This window comes from Dasypus novemcinctus, chromosome 21, assembly GCF_030445035.2.
Source record: "Dasypus novemcinctus isolate mDasNov1 chromosome 21, mDasNov1.1.hap2, whole genome shotgun sequence".
Classification (NCBI taxonomy): domain Eukaryota; kingdom Metazoa; phylum Chordata; class Mammalia; order Cingulata; family Dasypodidae; genus Dasypus; species Dasypus novemcinctus.
This window is the reverse complement of record NC_080693.1, coordinates 84,140,681-84,158,350: the sequence shown is the minus strand read 5'-3', so window position 1 is coordinate 84,158,350 and position 17,670 is coordinate 84,140,681. Positions and strand designations below refer to the sequence as shown.

The following is a 17,670-nucleotide window of genomic DNA, read 5'->3' as shown; positions in this document are numbered from 1 at the left end:
CTCTTAGGAATTTACCCAAGAGAAATGAAAACTTAAGTCCACACAAAGAACTAATCCAGAACGGTCATCACCGCTTCATTCATGATTTTCCCAAGCTGGAAACAACCCAGATGTCCATCAGTTGGTGGAGAGGTGATGTATCCACAGAACTGAATACTATTCAGCAATAAAAAGAAACAAACTACTGGTCTCACAACATAAAGGACTCTGAAAGCCTCCTGCTGAGTGAAAGAAGCCAGACCCCAAAAAGCTACATACTCCTGACTCTTTACCTGGTGTTCTAGAAATGGTGAAACTAGGCAGGCAGAAAACAGAGGCAAGGATGCCAGGGCTGGAGGGGGAGGGAGGGTAGGACTTTGGGTGGGAAGGAAATACTCTGTATCTCGAGAGAACTGGTGGTTACACACCACTGTCCATTTGCCAGAACTCACTGAAATGTGCACAGAAAAGAGACAAATTGTATGAGACGTAAATTATCTTCAATTAACCAGACTTGTTATTCGTCTTTTTTTAAAGACAGTAACATCCTTATAAATATCTAAAATTCAACAATGAAACAAGACATCTAATTAGAAACGGCAACAGACTTTCTAACACCAGGTAAGAGGTACCAGGGGGGAACCACCTCCTGGAGTTTCAAATTGCTCCTAAGTCATCAAGCCAGGAAGGGAGAAAGACGAGCGAGATCTAAAACTCCTCCTCCCTGCTTTTCACATTTCTTGTCACGTGATCACTTATCCTTGACAAAAGCTATTTTAAAAAAAACAGTTTAAAAAGTTCACCGAGGGGCGGCAGACTTGGCCCAGTGGTTAGGGCATCCGTCTACCACATGGGAGGTCCGCCGTTCAAACCCCGGGCCTCCTTGACCCGTGTGGAGCTGACCATGCGCAGTGCTGATGCACACAAGGAGTGCCCTGCCACGCAGGGGTGTCCCCCGTGTAGGGGAGCCCCACGTGCAAGGAGTGTGCCCCGTAAGGAGAGCCGCCCAGCGCGAAAGAAAGCGCAGCCTGCCCAGGAATGGTGCCGCCCACACGGAGAGCTGACACAGCAAGATGACGCAACTAAAAGAGACGCAGATTCCCGGTGCCGCTGACAAGAATGCAAGTGGACACAGAAGAACACACAGCGAATGAACACAGAGAGCAGACAACGGAGGGGGCAGAAATAAATTTAAAAAAATAAATCTTTTTAAAAAATTCATCGATTTGCAGACACCAATAAAAGAAACGAAACACGGGAGAACTGCTGGGACCTAGACCATGGCCCAAACGTCGAGCCCCTACACTCGAGGATGTTGGGGTCTGGTCTCAGATCCTGCCCTCTCGCGGTCCCTCGCAGCTGCTTCTCCCCTTGGTCAGCTGGCCAGCCCGCCGTGGCCCCAGCTGGCAGACCTGTTCCAGGGTCCCGGAGGCCTGGTGGCCGGCGGGTTAGCGAAGCAGCTGGCTGGACCCGCACTGGCGTTCCAGGCTGGGGGGTTTGGTGCACGTGCCCCAGCCAACACGCTCTGAACCGTACCCCGTTCCCGGGGGTGTGACCCCACGGTGAGGAGGCCCTTTGACGAGGTGTGGTCAGCCGAGGACCTGTTACCAGGGTCCTTTATAAGTGGAGTCCAACTCAGACAGAGAGAGAAGCCACGGGAAACAGGAAGCCGGAGCCTACCGGGCCCGGGAGAGAAGCGCCAGCACAGGCGAGGCCGCCACAGGCCCTGCCACGGAACGAGGAGCCCAGTCCACGGCACCCCGGAGGCCAGCGCTGGCGCCAGGCTTGGGAAGAAAGCACCGCCTCCACGAGGCCTTGATCTTGGACTTCTCCCAGCTCAATGCTGTGGGCCGATAAGGCGCGTTGTGTAGGCTGCCGCACGGCGCAGTATCTGCCTGAGCAGCCCGGGAAGCGAAAACGCTGCCGCGCGGGGTGGACTTTCTCATTTGTCGTCTTCCTTCCAGCCCGTGTTCAGTGCAGGGTGCAGGCTGGTTTCTCATTATTTGAGAAGTGTCCCGTGAAAAGTACCCGTTTCCTCTGAACCCGTGATTCTCAAGTGTTTCCTGCAGCCCCGTCGTGGCCGTCTGGCTATTCCTGGGACCACCTTGCCGTCTGCATTGTCACTGACATTACAGGGCTTTGGCGAGTAGCCGTGGCCTCAGCGCTGCCCAGATGTCTGGCCTCGGTGGGTGGCTTCTGGGGGGGGCAGCGTCCAGCTCCCACGTGTGGTCGAGTGGACGTGCCCGCCAGCGTGGGGCACCCGTGGGGAGGAGCGAAGGTGTGTCGCGGCGAGCCTCGGCCTTGCCCGCCCCCTGCGGGGGACAGTGTTCACCGGGAGCTCTTGGGTCACCTTGGCGAGGCCGCAGGCGTCCTCGGGTGCCTGGGGCGTGGGTGGGGGCGGCACAGCCTGCTGGACCGCAGGCTGTTGGGGGCCCTCTGGCAACGTCCCCCACTGTCTGTCTCAGGGCTGGTGGCAATGGTGGCAGCTCAGCGGGTTTGCTGGGGCCACGCGACCCCTGGGGCCCAGCACGCAGAAGCCGGCAAAAACCCAGGGTGGTGTGGCCCGGCACGCAGAGCTCAGCCTGACCAAGTGGGGCTGGGAGGAGGCCCTCTCGCGGAGACCGTGGCCTTGTCCTGCCCCTGCTGCGGGCGGGGGGCACCCCACTCCTCCAGGCCAAGCGGGGCCCTGCGAGGAGCCGTCGCCCCGTGCTTAGCCTTTGGGGGAAAGGAAGTTTAGAACCTACTGGAGCCAACCCCCCACTTTCTTGGGCCAGGCACCCCTGCATCCGCTGAAGAGGAAACCGTCATAGTTCAAATGTTTCCCTGGATTTTTATGACAGGGCATGACATCCTGACAAAGCAGGGAAGAGGCCAAGGAAAGGCAGGGGGAGAGGCACAGCCTCGAGGCTGAACTTGCAGCTTACGTGCGGGACGCGGGTACCCCCACGGACTGGGAAATCAGATTGTTTTCAATTGAAAAATCTCCAAAAGAGGAGTGACACCAGGGACATGAGAAAGAGGACGTGCGGGATCAGCCGGAACCTAATCGGGGGATACAAACGTATCTGAAAAAATAATCATGGTGTCATAAGCGAGGAGGAGGTGGGCGGACAGAAAAGGCTGCCGGAGGGAGCGCAGTGACCGGGGCCCGGCATCGCCCTCTGTGGGAACAGGTACGCCCAGGCGTTCGTGGGAGGGGGCAGGAGGCGGGCATGGCTGGAGGCTTTGGAACATGCCGGGCCTAGAATGTTCTGGTTATCACCTGGCTCCCAGGTACTTTGCTCCAGATGAGGACGGAGTGTTTGGGCCTCTGGCGTTTATATCTGAGAATGCATGTGAATAAGTCGACTTTCTGGTTGATAGGTTAGCTTGGTGAGCTGGTTCATACGTCAGCGTGGCGAGCTTGATGAACGTAAATTAGCCCATGAGAGAACGAGGCACTCCTGGTGTGATGGCAAAAGCGGGCCTCTGAGCCAGCAGGGCCGGGTGGACGGGAGAAAATCAAGAGGAAGGGCGGTGCCCGCGGGCAGCTACTGTGGTGCAGCAAGAAAATACAAAATACACCGACGCGCGTTTGCTAGAAAACACGTGGGCTCTCCAGGGAAGGAAGCCAAGTGCCCGGCGCGGGGCCCTGTGGGAAGGGGGCCTGGTGCCGGGGAGGGGCAAGGGGGCTTCACTGCGCACATTTTAAAGATGGGCCAAGTGACTGTGTGACCTACTCAAAGAGCAGATTTCAAGAAAAGAAAAACTAGGCAAAGCCGTGTCCTGGGACACGGGAACCAGCCGGTGGGCAAGGCGAGGGGGGGGGTTGTGGAGAGGAAGACGGGGAGGGGGCGGAGGGCAGCTCTGGGGGAGGGTCGGGGGGAGCAGAGCGATGGGGAGGGTCCCGGAGGTGACAGCTGAACGTGGGCGCTGGGGCCAGCTCAGACCCCCGAGAGCTGGCCAGGGGCCAGTCCCCGGAAGGAGGCGCGCCGGGGCCAGGGTGGGGCCTGGCTCGAGCAGCCCACCCCCCACGGCCGCGGCAGGACGGGGTTTGGGGGCGCAGCCGGACTGCGGCTGACCCCACAGGGCAGAGAGGACAGGCGGGGCTCCCCCACCTGCACCTCTAAAGGGAAAGCAAGTCCTTGGCCCGAACTTGCCTGGCTAATTCCACAGCTTTCCACCGGCTTTACATTGTGGACCACGGAAGTGACAGAGGGGTGTTTCTAATCTGGCATTATCCGTGTGAAGTGTCTTGTTTTGAAAACAATCGGATAAGCCTTGGATTTTTACCAAGGAAGGCGGAGGGAAAGGCTCTCGTCGTGCAGGGCCCACAGCGCATGCTAGGCTGAGGGCAGCGGCTCCCTCCGCCTTCGGTAAGGGCTCTCCAGCCACGACCCCAGGGAGCCGCGGGACAAGGCCAAGGAAAGCCGGGAGGTGCCCGTCCGGGGCGCGGCTGTCAAATTTGGGCCCAAAGCCCCGTCACCCTGGGTGGTTTGGGGAATTAAGGCGCGAAACCCAGGCTGCGGGGGAGCAGCCCTGCCCCCCACACCTGGCCTGCCGGGGGGTAAAGCCTCCCCGCCCGAGGGTACAAAGCCCCCGCGTTCCTCTCGGGTTCTCCTTAATCCCCCCCAGGAAATCCAAGACAGCAACGGAAAGGGGGAAGGGCCTGGGAGGCGCTGAGCCCCCGAGGACAGTCGCGGGGCTCTGGGCCGGGAGCCTCGGCTGCCCAGGTGCGCCTTTGTGCCCCGAATGGGCAGGACCGCCCGGTGCCCACCTGGCCGGGTGCGAGGCTCCTCCCCTCAGCCCCGGCCGCCCGCAGCCTCTCCTGTGACTTGTCACCCACACACTCGGCTGGCAAGCAGGGGGGCGGCCTGGGCCCCCCAACTGGGCACCCGAGAGGCCCTTCCCCAGGCGCCCTCCCCCCGCCCACACGCCCTCCCCCTGCAGATCCCTTCCCTGGTGCCCCCTCCCCCGCAGCCCCCGCCCGGCGCGGCCGCACCTGAGCGCCTCCTGCATGGTCCGGTAGGCCTCGTCGCGGTGCTGCATGCCCACCAGGCTGCCCGCCCACTGCTGCAGGATGCGCTTCTTCTCCATGCCGATGGCGTCAATCTCCGCGCAGGCCTGCGGGAGGAGCCGGGCCGCCTGAGCGCTGCCGAGGCCGGGAGCCCACGCCCGGCCTGGCGTCGCAGCGACCCTTGTCTTTGGTCCCCCGTTCGCGGTGGCATCTGCTCTCCAAAAACGTGGCGCATCACTTGGGGCCAGGGCTGGGGGGCGGGAGGAGGGGGAGAGGAGGCCGCCAGAGGGACAGCTGCCCCCCAGGGGGCCAGCCCGGGACGGGGCCCACGCCTGCCAGTTCTCAGCCTGCAAATGGGGGTGGGAGAGCTCCGGGGACACGCCTGGGCCCCCTTTCCCGAAGGCCTCCATGAGAGAGCCCGGCGGTGGGCGGAGGCTGGGCCTCCCCTGGACTGGGATGAGGGAGCAGCTGGGAAGGGCAGGGACAAGGCATTCCGGGGGCTGGGGCGTGCTGGGGTGCTGGGGTGCTGGGGGGCAGTGGTGGGCAGCCGGGCTGAGCACCGAGCAGGGCGCTGGACATCAGGCGGAGGCGGGGGCTGAGGGCTGGCCCCTGGCACAGCAGCTTGCGACGGCACGCCGAGCAGGCCTTCCCCACCCATGCCTCCGTGTCCTCAGCCGTGACACGGGCATGGGGACTGGACCCCCCTGGTAGGGGTGCCTTGGGGTCACACGTAACCATGCCTGTGACGTGCTGGACACTTGCAATGACCTGATGGACGTGGGGCCTGAGCCAGGGCACGGCGAGCTGAGAGACCCCGGGAGGGGTCGCCGCCTGCGGAGGCCGGGGTGGGACACGGTCACGTGAGCCGCGCCAGCGCACGGTGGCAGCCCTGATGCGAGCCGGGGGGCTGCCAGGAGCCCCCCTCGCTGAGCCGCCTCTGCGGCGTGGGGCGCTTTCCCATCACGCGGCCACCGTCCCCGGGGTACAAGACTAGGACGCGCCGACTCTGACCCTGAGGTCCAGCTGACGTGCTGGGGTGCAGGTGAGCCACGACCTGGGGGGGCCGCTGAGAGGCGGGGGCTGGGAGCTGGGAGGGCCCTGCAGGCCGCGGCCCCTCGGGGCTCCCCCTGGGGCTCCCTGAGGGAAAGGCTGCTGCTCTGCCAGCCGCGGGAGGCTTACAAGGCCCCTCCCCGTGTCTTTCTAAAGAAGCGTGTCCGTTTCGTGCAAATAAGTGACACGAAGGAAACGAAAATCCACCAGCACTTCTGGCCCCCCCAGCTCGCCTTCGGGGGTGCAGGCGTGGAGCCACGGCCTGGAGATTGCCGTGCAGCCAGCACTGAGACCACCGCACGTGACCGGGTCCGTGTGGGTAAACGTCTGTGCACGGCACGTGCTGTCGGCGCGGCGCGTCTGTCCACCGGGGCCCTCGTGTCCTGCCCTTCCCGCGGCTCGCAACGTCCTGATCAGCCTCATTTTCTGGAGAGTCGGTCCTTTCTCCTTAAGGAGTTACTGATGGGCCCACATTTTATTTGCAAAGACCTTTAGCTGCTTCCTTGAAGTCCAAGTAATGAAATATTGGCGGGGGGGGGGGGTGGGGTGGGCGGACAGAGGCCAACGTGCCGCCCCTCAGCCGCCGGCGTGCTCCGCCAGGGAGGGGGGGCCCCGCCGCCGCTCGTGCTTCTCGCTCGTTCCTTTGGGGCTGCACCGGCCCCGGGCGCAGGGATCCCGGAAGGACGCGCTTGGGGTCCCCGCCCTGGTGGAGCCGCGGGCGGCAGCGAGAGAAGGCGGGGCGGGGGCAGCGCCTGCAGCACGCGCCCCCTCCTCACGGGGCTGGCGGGCGCACTTAGCTCTCTCTGGTGACGATGCTCTCTTCCTGCCACCCAAGGGGCTTGGGCCTGCCGATGCCCGCCCCCCCGTGCCTCACTTTTCCACTTTGTTCAGGGAGACCTAGTGTCCCAGCGTTTCGTTGTCGTGGCCGGCCCTGATCTCTTCCTTGAAGAGACCTCCCCGACCCAGGAGTGTATAAATAGGCTCCGATACTTTCTTTTGGGGCCCCCCGCCCCCACCGAAAGGCTTGATTCCACCTGGCATTTGTTTTAGTGTTTACCAGACTCTAAAGAATTCGCTTCAATTATTTTTTTTCAAATGATGAACCCACTGTCCCCAAAGCACTGGCTGAGGACTCCTCTGCTAAACTACGTCACTAGATGTTTCCAGGGGCTTTTGGCGGCTGCTGGGCCCTCTGGGGGACGCTGGTGGTCTCTCTGCCCTCCGAGCCCGGGAACGCCCTATGTAACCCTCCGGCGCTTCCCACCCACCTGACCCCTGGGCAGTGCTGGGCGGCGGCCGCCCGGGGTTCCGGCCCTCCGCTTTAGCCCTGGAAGCCTCACGTCCCTGGAAACCCTTCGGCCCGGGCAAGGGGCGCGCGGCGACCCTGTGTGACCCTCACTTTAAAACTACTTCTTGGCTGGACTTCCTAATTTATTTTTCAGATAAACTAAAGGCTCATTTGTCAATTATAAAAATAGCGGTTTTCCCCCACCCGGGATTCTGATGAGATTTGGGACACTGATCATGAGAGGTTCATCAGACCCGTTACATCTGCAGGCTGGCGAGGGTGGGCAGCATCGCCGCTGGCCCGGGCGTGCGCCTCCACCAGCTCAGGCCCCTTCTCCTTCCTGCGCTGAGGGTTCACTGTTTCCCTCCTCTCCTGCACAGAAGGGGCCGGGGGTGACTGGCAGAGTTAAAAAAGTCAAGGCGACCTGGTCTCTGGAGCCGCCCCCCAGGAAGCTGAGAGTGTGGCGGCTCCTGCCAGCGTCACCCCCCCGTCGGAGCAGGGAGGTGGGCAGGGCCCAGGGATCCCGCCGTCCACGGGCGGGCGGTCCTCCCTGAGAGAGGCCTCCCGCGGCTGAGAACCTGCCAAGGATGCCCCCAGCCGGCGGGCGCCCCGGGCGCAGGAAGAGGCGAGGCTGCTGAGTCCCCGGGGGGCCTTTGGGTGGGCCCGCCGTGGGCGCGCTCGGCCAGTCCCCTCCGGTAGAAGGCCGCAGCCCCTAGCGAGGAGCCCAGGTGTGGGTGTCTGGCTCCCAGGTGCCAGGACCCTGCCGGTTGGGGACTTGGGGCTCGTGGCTGACGGGGGCGTGGGCGCTGCCCGCCTTGCGCCAGGCGCTGGGCGGGTACCGCGGGCGCGGCGGCCGTTCCTCTTACCTCGCTCACCGCCTTCCGCAGGGTGCGGGTGTCCTCGGCCTGCGCGAGGTACTGAGCCTCAAACAGGGCGATGTTCTCCTCCAGCTGGTTGGCCTTGGTGGTGAGCTGGTCCACGTGCAGGTCCTGGAGCAGGAGGAGAAGGTGCACAGGACGGACACGCCCGGCCCGGAGGACGGGTCTCCAGCGACGTCGGCGCCGCCGCGGCCAGCCCCGAGCCCCGGGGGGGGGGTTCCGGTTAGCGGCCGAGCGGGGCGCCTCTTTGGGAACAGCGGCCAGGCGAGGGCCGAGCACGGTACCTGCTGCTGCTTCTCCACCTCTGCCCGCATCCTCTCGGTCTCGGCTTTCTTGACCACCTGCTTCATCACGCAGATGTCGTCGCGCACGTCCTGGTCGACGTGCTGCATGTAGAAGAGGCGCAGGGCCAGGCTCTCCATTTCCGCCTGCAGAGCCGCCACTGGGGGGTGGCGGAGAAAGCGGGGAGGGCGAGTCCACGGTCAGGAAGGGACATCTTTTCCTGTGGCCCGAGACCGAGGAAGGGCTGGAAAACGACAGCTCCTGCTGCCCTTCCTGCCATTTCAGGGTGCGACTGGGGAAACTGCTTTTAAAAGAGCAAGGAGCAAGACCGGGAAGCGGACTTGGCCCAGGGGTTAGGGCACCCGTCTACCGCGTGGGAGGTCCGTGGTTCAAACCCCGGTCCTTGACCCGTGTGCAACTGGCCCATGCGCAGTGCTGATGTGCGCAAGGAGTGCCCTGCCACGCAGGGGTGTCCCCCGTGTAGGGAAGCCCCACGCGCAAAGAGTGCGCCCCATAAGGAGAACCGCCCAGCGCGAAAGACAGTGCAGCCTGCCTAAGAATGGTGCCGCACACACGGAGAGCTGACACAACAGGATGACACAACAAAAAGAAACACAGATTCCCGGTGCCACTGATAAGAATAGAAGCAGACAAAAAGAACAACACGCAGCAAATGGACACAGAGAACAGACAACTGGGGGGGGGGGGAAGCGGAGAGAAATAAATAAAATAAGTCTTTAAAAAAATAAATAAATAAAATAAAAGAGCAAGACCCAGACTTCGCCATCAAAGAAATTACACTCTAACTGGGGAGACACAGCAGACCAAAATCCCTGAACTCTTCCATCCGCGAATTGCAACAAGCCGGTCCATTTCCCCCCGCACGTTAGAGACCCTGCCCGGAGCCTGAGGGTCTTCTGAACTGCGTCCGAGCGCATGGCTGGTGTTGGTGGCATCCGTGTCTTCCCACCCAAAGGCGAGCGGTCTTACGAAGGGCCCTAAAACCCCCGGGAGGGAGCTTGGCGCACACGGGCTGCGCCCCCGGAGCCTTCCAAGCCGGCAGGGCCGTGCGGCAGCGCGGGCGAGAAGGAACGAGACGGTGAACGGGGCGGCACTTTCCCGTCCCGTCTCAGAGTCAGTAGTTGATTTTTTTTTAAAGATTTATTTTATTTATTTCTCTCCCTGTCCCCTACATTGTCCGCTCTCTGTGTCCATTCTCTGTGTCCGCCTGCATTCTCAGCAGCACCAGGAATCTGTGTCTCTTTCTGTTGCGTCATCTTGCTGCTTCAGCTCTCCGTGTGTGCGGCGCCGCTCCTGGGCAGGCTGCGCTTTTCTCGCATGGGGCAGCTCCCCTGAGGGGAGCACTCCTTGCCCGTGAGGCTCCCCTGCGTGGCACGGCACTCCTTGCACGCAGCAGCCCTGTGCGTGGGCCAGCTCACCATTTGGGCCAGGAGGCCCTGGTTTCGAACCCGGAACCTCCTATATTGTAGGCGGCTGCTCTTATCAGTTGAGCCACAACGGCTTCCCAGTAGCTGATTTTCATCAGTGCTCTCAGAAGAGACCGAACCTCGATGAAATGCTTCCTTCTAACAAAACTCCAGGAAGCTGATTTCTGGAGCCAGAACACCAAATTATTTAGGGAGCTCTATTTAGGCTTGTCTACTCCCACAGAGCATTCCTTTTTCAGTGGAGAGATCCAAAGAGAAAGCCAAATTGCAGACCAAAAGGTTGCTGTGTAAGTATTGAAGTGGAGTCAGGTGTGCATGGAGAATGTAACTTAAACTGAAAAATAAAAAATGTAATGCAACACTTTTGTAAACTCTAACAGTAGAGACTATTCTAGCTCTGGTAAGGATGAAAAATGTGAGAAAGGAAGATGAAAAGAAGGAGGAGGCCAAGGAGGCGGTTTCATAGCAAGAGTGATTGCTGTGGTGGGCAGATGTGGGATGTGCTTTGACTCTGCTGTAGTTTATGTGGCTTTTCACTCTGGCTGCTCTTCAGTTTTCTCCTTATCACTGGTTTCAGTCAGTTTGATTATGATGTGCCTTGGTGTAGCTTTCTTGTACTTGGGATTTGGATCATCAAATTTGGAAAATCTTTGTTCATTAGTTAAGTATTTTTTTCTGTCCCTGCTCTTTCCTCTCCTCTGGGGACTCCAATTACATGAAACTAGAGCACCTGGGGTTGTCCTCAGCTCAATGATGCTCTGTTCTTTTTTTTCTTTTCTTTTCTGTCCTTTTTCTCTGATTTATTAGGGATAGTTTCTATTGCAGTGACTTCAAGCTTCACGTCACTACTCTTTTCTTCTGCCATGACTACCAACCTGCTGTTAATCTCACCCAATGCATTTTCATTTTCATAAATTCAGTTTGGGCCTTCCATTCTCTGCCTAAGGAGCCAACCTTTCTTCTAACTTCTGGAACATATGAAATTGAGTTACACTGTTTTATTTGTTTTCTTGTCTTCTTCTTTTCCTAGCTGTTTTAAAGTCCTTCTCTCCTCATTATATTATCTGCCATTTCTGGGTCCGTTTCTGTTGATTGACTATGCTCCTCACTGTGGGTTATATCTTTCCTCTTCTTTTACATACCTGGTGGTTTCTGACTGGAAACCAATTGTGAGCTTTATCTTGTCGGTCTTGGATATTTTTTTAGTCCTATTAACACTGCTGAGCTTTGTGTGAGCAGGTAAGCTCCTTGGGAGCAGCACGGCATCTCCAGCTGGGTTTAAGACTTGCTGGGTGGTACAGAGCAGCCTCTGGCCCAGGGCTCGCAGTGCCCGTTGCTGAGGCCACCTTCTGCTGGGCGCTCCGCTCCAGCACCCACGCCTCTCGAAGCGCTCTGCTCTGGCTTGCGGGAACACAAGCCAGCCCCAGCCTTAGGAGAGCCCCCTCCGCTCCCTTCCACAGCCCTCCCCTTGGCCTCTGCTAGCCTCGCTTGTGGGACTTCAGCAGCTCTTGGCAGAGGGCTCGTGGGGGGCTCCCCACGAGCCACTGGAGCTTCTCTCTGCAGTGCCCTCCTCCCTGGTGCAATGCCTGGGGCTCCCAGCCCCCACGTCACTCTACCCAGGGAGGCTGGGGGCTGCTCCGGGTTCCCCTCTGGGCCCTGCAGCCAGGAAACAGCAGGCAAAGAGCCAGGGCAGTCGCAGGCGGGCCTCTCTCGGGGTCGCTGCCCGTACCGCCGAACGTCCAGAGCCTGGACGCCTTACTTCAGTGGCCTCTCCTTGGCTCTTCAGTTGTTTCAGGGGGGAGGCGGGTCCGGTCGCTGTGCCTCCACGCATTTTGGAGGAAAATAGTGACTGGGAGATGATCCCAGGAGGAAGTACTTCCTAGAGACGGAAGTGGGAGCCTTGGAGATTTGAAAACCAAGGCGCAAGAACACCTGGGCTTGGGCGCACATTCGCCTCGGCTCTCAGCTCGGGCTCCGCTGAAGTGGCAGGGAAGGAATGGAAAGCTGTAGCTCCACCGGGACAGAGAGAACTGCAGAGGGGAAGGTGGAACGGGAGCTTTGCAAGAAGGGGAGCAGGTGTTGCTGCAGCCAGCCTGGCCAAGCAGGGGGCTGTGGTGGGACCCCCGGTGGGCTACGAGCTGGACCAGGCTCTGGGGCACAGAGAACGGGGACCGCCCGGCTTGGACCCTGGGTCTCTTCTTCTAGAGCAAGGAAACCACCCCCAGTGCATGCTGTGCCCCTTCTAATCCCTGCGTGGATTCCTTCAGGTGGAAACAGTGACGAAAGGGCGTGCACACTTGATGTTCCGAGAGGTATTGTCCAGTGGGCGAGGCCGTCTCGATTCGCCCTCCCAGCCAATGCGCACACCCCTGCAGGGGCACTGAGTTCAGCCCCCCGTTTCCTCTTTGCTGGTCGAAGACTAAAAGGCAGTATCTCAAATATTTCTTTAAACTTGTGTTTATTTCACTGTTGGTGGAGTTAAACCTATTTTCACATTTTTAACTGCCAGGTGCCTTTTTTTCTCTGGCCAGCCTGCGCCTTCCTTTAACTGTTCTTCTCCTGGGGCTTCTGAGAGTTGCGGATGTAACGGGACTCAGCGGGCAGGACTTTTAAATGGCTCCCTGACCTGTGTCCCTGGTGCTGCTTTGCCAGTTTCTCTCTTGTCTTCATTAATTTCTCCTTCCTACATTTTTGGTTTATTTGCCCTTTTGGTTTTTTTCAGCATCTTAAAAAGAATGTTTTATTTTCAGTCTGGTTTGTAAGGATGTAAATGAAAGTATGCAGGGCTGTGGGCTTTGTCTGGGTAGTTTTGGCTCCACCCAGAAGTTTCCACGCCTGGACTCGTCGTGGCTTCAGTGTAGGCTGGACCCCTGCTTGGCCTCGTTGACCCTCTTCCCGAGATCTGTGGCTCTCTGCTGGGTGGAGACCTCGACCGGACACAAGCCCCCCCGGCTGCCGGCCCGGCCACCTGCTTCTGGTCCTGTCTTGAAGCTTATAGAACTTGCTTTATCTTTGGAATTTAAAAACTTCATCACCTTTGTCCAGGCATATTCCCACCAACAGTCCTGCCCAGTGCATCTGTCCAAGCCTTCGTATCGGAGCTCTTCATCTTTCTGGAACACGTACTGGTTTTTCCTCTTCCTGCATTGGGCACTGCCTCTCCTGAAGCTGCTGTTTTACGGATTTTAACTTTCCCACATTCATCGTCCATATCTTTACCTCTTTTTCAAAACGTCCGTCGCTACAGGTTTTTGCTCCGAATCACGGGAGGAATCCCTCATGCTGATCTTGTAATTGACAAATTCCATTTTCGTGGCATTCGTTTGTCTGTTTAGTGCCTCTACTGTTTCTCAAGCTCTCTTCTGCGCCCTGTGTCCTAGGGGGTACGTGCTCTGCCTGTCCAGCAGGTCTCCTCACCAGTTGCCGCTTCTCCTCTCAGGTCTGGGGTCTGCCTGTTGAAGACGCATAGTTTAACGTGGCGTTTCAGGGGCCGGCGGGCCTCACCCCGTGCCCAGGTGAGGCGGTACCTGGCGGTTCTGAAGGGCAGCGCAGCGTAGCGCAACAGGCACCAAAGGGCCCGGAGGGGTGGCGTGCTCGGCGCAGCCCTTGCTGGGAACCGCTTCTCCCCTGCGCCCTCGCAAAGCCCAGGAAGGGGCGTGGATCTTTCCAGAGGCCCGTCGACGCTCCCCGCCGTGGCTGGGGCACGGGGGCCACGCTGCGCCAGCTCAGGCTCCCCAGCCTCGCGGACGTGCGTGGGAAGGGGCCCGCGCAGGTGCGCCGCGTGCTTCAGGCCCGTCCACGTTCCCTCCCAGCAGAGCGCGGGGCGGGCGTCGTGGGGGGCGGCCTGTCCTCTCTTTGGTACTCTCTGACTTTGGTGGCTGTTAGGGAGGGGTGCTTGAGGGGGCGGGCCCTCAGCGAAGGCGCCACGCGTTTGTCAAGAGCCCACAGCGGCGTTCTGCAGCCACAACAGGACGGACGCGCAATCCTGTTTTCTCCCGGCGTCTCCTAGGTCGTCTCCCCCTTTTGGCAGCAATACGGAGTTGACCCAGAAAAGAGGAAAATGGGAAATCAGAGACTGAAATGCTCTGTACTCACGAGGAAGCACGGCCAGCCCCCGCCGACGCCTACGCCCTCGTGTCACCTTCACTATGCCCTCCCCACACTGTCACCTATGCCCTCGTGTCATTGTCAACTACACCCTCGTGTCACCATCACCTATACCCTTGTGTCACTGTTACACCCCTCCACCGTCACCTACACCCTTGTATCACTATTATCTATACCCTCGCGTCACCGTCACGACACCCTTGTGTCACTGTCACTGAAACCCTCCCCACACCGTCACCTACACCTTGTGTCACTGTCATCTATACCCTCACGTCACTGTCACGACATCCTCGTGTCACCATCACCTACACCCTCATGTCAATACCACACCCTGTCGCCTACACCCTTGCCATCACCTGTGCCCTCGTGTTTTCATCTACACCCTCCCCACACTGTCACCTATGCCCTCATGTCACTGTCCCTTAACCCTCCCCCTACCATCACCTACACCTTGTGTCACTGTCATCTATATCTCGCATCAGTCACACCCTTGTGTCACCATCACTGACACCCTCTCTGTCACCTACACCTTTGTGTCACCATCATTTAACCCTCTGTCACCTACACTCTCACGTCACCATCACTCACACCCTGTCGCCTACAGGCTCGTGTCCCCATCACACCCTCTCTGTCACCACCCTCGTGTCACCGTCACCTACCTCTCCCCACACTGTCACCGACAGCCTCGTGTCTCCAGTCTCTGTGGGGAGTGTTGCTTTGGTTGCTAACATCGACATAAGCTGCCACCGCCTGAGACAGGCTCGCCTGGCCCCGAACGCCGCGCTTTCCCCTTTGCCGGGTCCTGCCTCCTGGACACCCAGCCCTGCCCTCTTGAAGGGCCTGGCCTCGGCCCCCACGCCTTGGAGGCTGCCCCTGCCCTGTCCTGCTCCCCGGCAGCCGGGGTCCTCCCTGCCTGGGCCCGGCGTCAGTGTCCCTGTCAGCTGCTTTCCCAGGGGCGGCGCCTTCGCAGGGTTTGGGCCTCTCCTCTGTGTGGGCTGGGGACGCGCCCGGTGCCCCTTACGCTTTTTGCGCTCGTCGCTGGCGGCCTCGCAGGTCTTGGTGTAGGCGGCGCGCGCGGCCTGCAGCTCCTCTTCCGTCTGGCGCCTCCCGCAGGCGGCGATGGAGTGGCGGTCGTGGCTCTTCTCCAGCTGCATCTGCAGGCGGGCCAGGCTCTGCTGGACCCCGTACAGGTCCACCCCCAGCTCCTGCCGCTGCGCCCGGCTTTGCTTGGCCACCACACCCTGCGCCAAGCAGAGAAACAGGGTCACTGGGACCGAGGCCCCCCACGTGGTCAACAGCCCCCCACATGGCTGGCAGCCCCTGTGTGGCCAGCAGCCCCTGCCCGGCCGGCGGCCCCCCATCCAGCCAGCAGCCCCCCGCCCGGCCAGCGGCCCCCCGCCCAGCCAGCAGCCCCTGCCCGGCCGGCGGCCCCCCATCCAGCCAGCAGCCCCCCACCCGGCCGGCGGCCCCCCGCCCGGCGGCTGCTGGGGACGCACGCACCAGTTCTTGGAGCTCCAGCTTCAGCTTCCCTATCTGTCGGGTCAGGTAGCTCTTCAGGGCAGCCTGGAATCTTACCATCAGGGGCTAAAACCACGGGAGGGCAGCGGCGGTTACCTCCTGCATCGCCCCGGATGTGGCCTCAGCCCCGTGGGCTCCCCTTGGCTGGGGCAGAAATGACTTACACGCGGGCCGCTGCCTGCCGCCGCCTGGGACCCCCGCCCCGTGCGCCACGGACCGAACGCCCCTGGCGGTGACGCCCCGGGCGCTGTGGAGCCGCGTGTGCGTTCTGGCGAGGCGGCGGGTGCGCCCGGGTGGTGGCCCTGCGTCCGCGCGTGCTCACGGCCCTCCTCTCCCCCCCACGCCCCCTCCCGCAGCCAGGGGAGCCTTCCGGGCTGGCTCAAGATCTGCTTTGGCGATTGCCCAGGGGTGGGACCGAGGAACTCCCGCCTGGCTGGAGGACCCCAGCCCGCGGCCCTCAGCGGGGCGCCGGTCGACACCCACCACGGCCCAGCCCAGAGCCCCGCAGTGCCGAGGCTGGGGCCCCTGCCGGGCACCCGAAGGAGCGGGCGTCCTCAGGGCAGGTGAAGGGGCCGTGAGCAGGCGGGGTGGGGACGGCTGGGGCCGGCGCTGAGCCGGGACGGCGGAGGACAGAGAAGGGCCCAAATGTCACGGGAAGAATCTCTCCAAGGGGTGCGTCCCTTGCTGGGGCAAAAGCAGCACCCGAGAACACTGGCTTACGTGGTCCGGGTCCAGCACCACCAGCTGGGACCCCTCCTCCTCCGCCTCGTCGCTCCCCTCCGACTCCAGGCTCCCCGCCAGCGCCCCTTCCTCGGCCGTGCTGAGCTGCTGGATCGTGTCCAGGAAGGGCGGCCGCGTGGCTTCCCTGGGGTGGGCGTGCGGCTCGTCTGGGGGAGGAGCAGCCGATGCTGAGGATTAGTGGAGGCGGTGGTCGAGCACTCCGTTCGGGGGGTCAGCGGGCAAAGCCGGGCTCACACCTCTAGGGATGGCCTTGATGAACAGCATCATGTAGCACGATGGAAAAACAAACGCCTCCAAATGGAGCTGGGTTTAAAACGCTTCAATATCTTATTCTTACGGATCCATGGAAAGGATCAAATTTTAAAGATGAGATTTTAAAGAGGGAAGTTTATCTCATACACTGATACATAAGGACAGAGAGAACAGCAAGGAGACAGCTTACTAATGGACTAGGCTTGATTTTGTTGAAGTAGGAAACAGATGATAAGATGAAAAAGAAAAAAAGATGAAAAAGAAAAGAAACTGTAGGGAAGCGGAAGTGGCTCAAGCAATTGGGCTCCCGCCTACCACATGGGAGGTCCCTGGTTCTATTCCTGGTGCCTCCTAAAGAAGACAGCTGGTGGCATGGTTGGGCAGGGCAAACTGATACAACAAGACGACACAACAAGAGACACAAGAAGAAAAATATAATGAGAGACACAACAAAGCAGAGAAGGGAGGTGGGTCAAATGATTAGTTGCCTCCTTCCCACATCAGAGGTCCTGGGGTTCAGCTTCAGATGCCTCCTAAAGAAACAAGGAAGATGAACAGACACAGCAAGTGCAAGCAACGAGGGGGTGGGGAAAAATAAATAACTAAATAAAATAAATCTTAAAAAAAAGAAAAGAAAAGAAAAGAAAAATTGTCAGTGAGGCTCTAGTTTCAACGTCTCTCTCAGTCCAGGCTGGTGAGGCCCCATTCTCCTTCCTACCGGTTCAAACACAGGCTGTCCTCTTGTCACTGAAGAATGCCAGCCTTTGTGATTGGGGTGATCCGTGCATTTGTTCATATAGAATAAGGAAACTGATGCTTTTGTGACTCAAAAATTAAATTCCCCTATCAGCAATTCCATTTACACAGCATCCTCTGGCATCAGGGAGCTAAGTAAAATGACAGGGCTTGATCAAGCAGGTTTTATACCAGGCACGCAAGCGTGGTTCAACGCAAGAAAATCAATCAGTGTAATGTACCACATTAACAAAGCACAGAAAAATCACATGACCCTCTCAATTGATGCAGAAGAGGCATTTGACAAAATACAGCATCCTTTCTTCATAAAAATACTACAGAAGATAGGAATAAAAAACCCACAGATAATACTGTACTCAATGGTGAAAGACTGAA

The 17,670-nt window shown here is 59.7% G+C and overlaps 1 protein-coding gene across 4 annotated transcripts in view; it reads right to left on the bottom strand.

Moving 5' to 3' along the window:
* CCDC40 (coiled-coil domain 40 molecular ruler complex subunit) overlaps positions 1–17,670 on the bottom strand; it is a 55,954-nt gene that overhangs the window by 16,599 nt on the left and 21,685 nt on the right. For all 4 annotated transcript variants that reach the window (XR_011646965.1, XM_058284840.2, XM_058284838.2 and 1 more), the window contains exons 5-10: positions 16,267–16,433; positions 15,529–15,612; positions 15,050–15,269; positions 8,476–8,633; positions 8,180–8,302; positions 4,961–5,082 (exon numbers count right to left, since the gene is read on the bottom strand). Coding sequence is in view for 3 of the 4 variants with exons in the window: in XM_058284840.2 (XP_058140823.1) it covers positions 4,961–5,082; positions 8,180–8,302; positions 8,476–8,633; positions 15,050–15,269; positions 15,529–15,612; positions 16,267–16,433 (874 nt within the window). In the remaining variant the exon portion in view is untranslated. The remainder of the gene's footprint in view (positions 1–4,960; positions 5,083–8,179; positions 8,303–8,475; positions 8,634–15,049; positions 15,270–15,528; positions 15,613–16,266; positions 16,434–17,670) is intronic.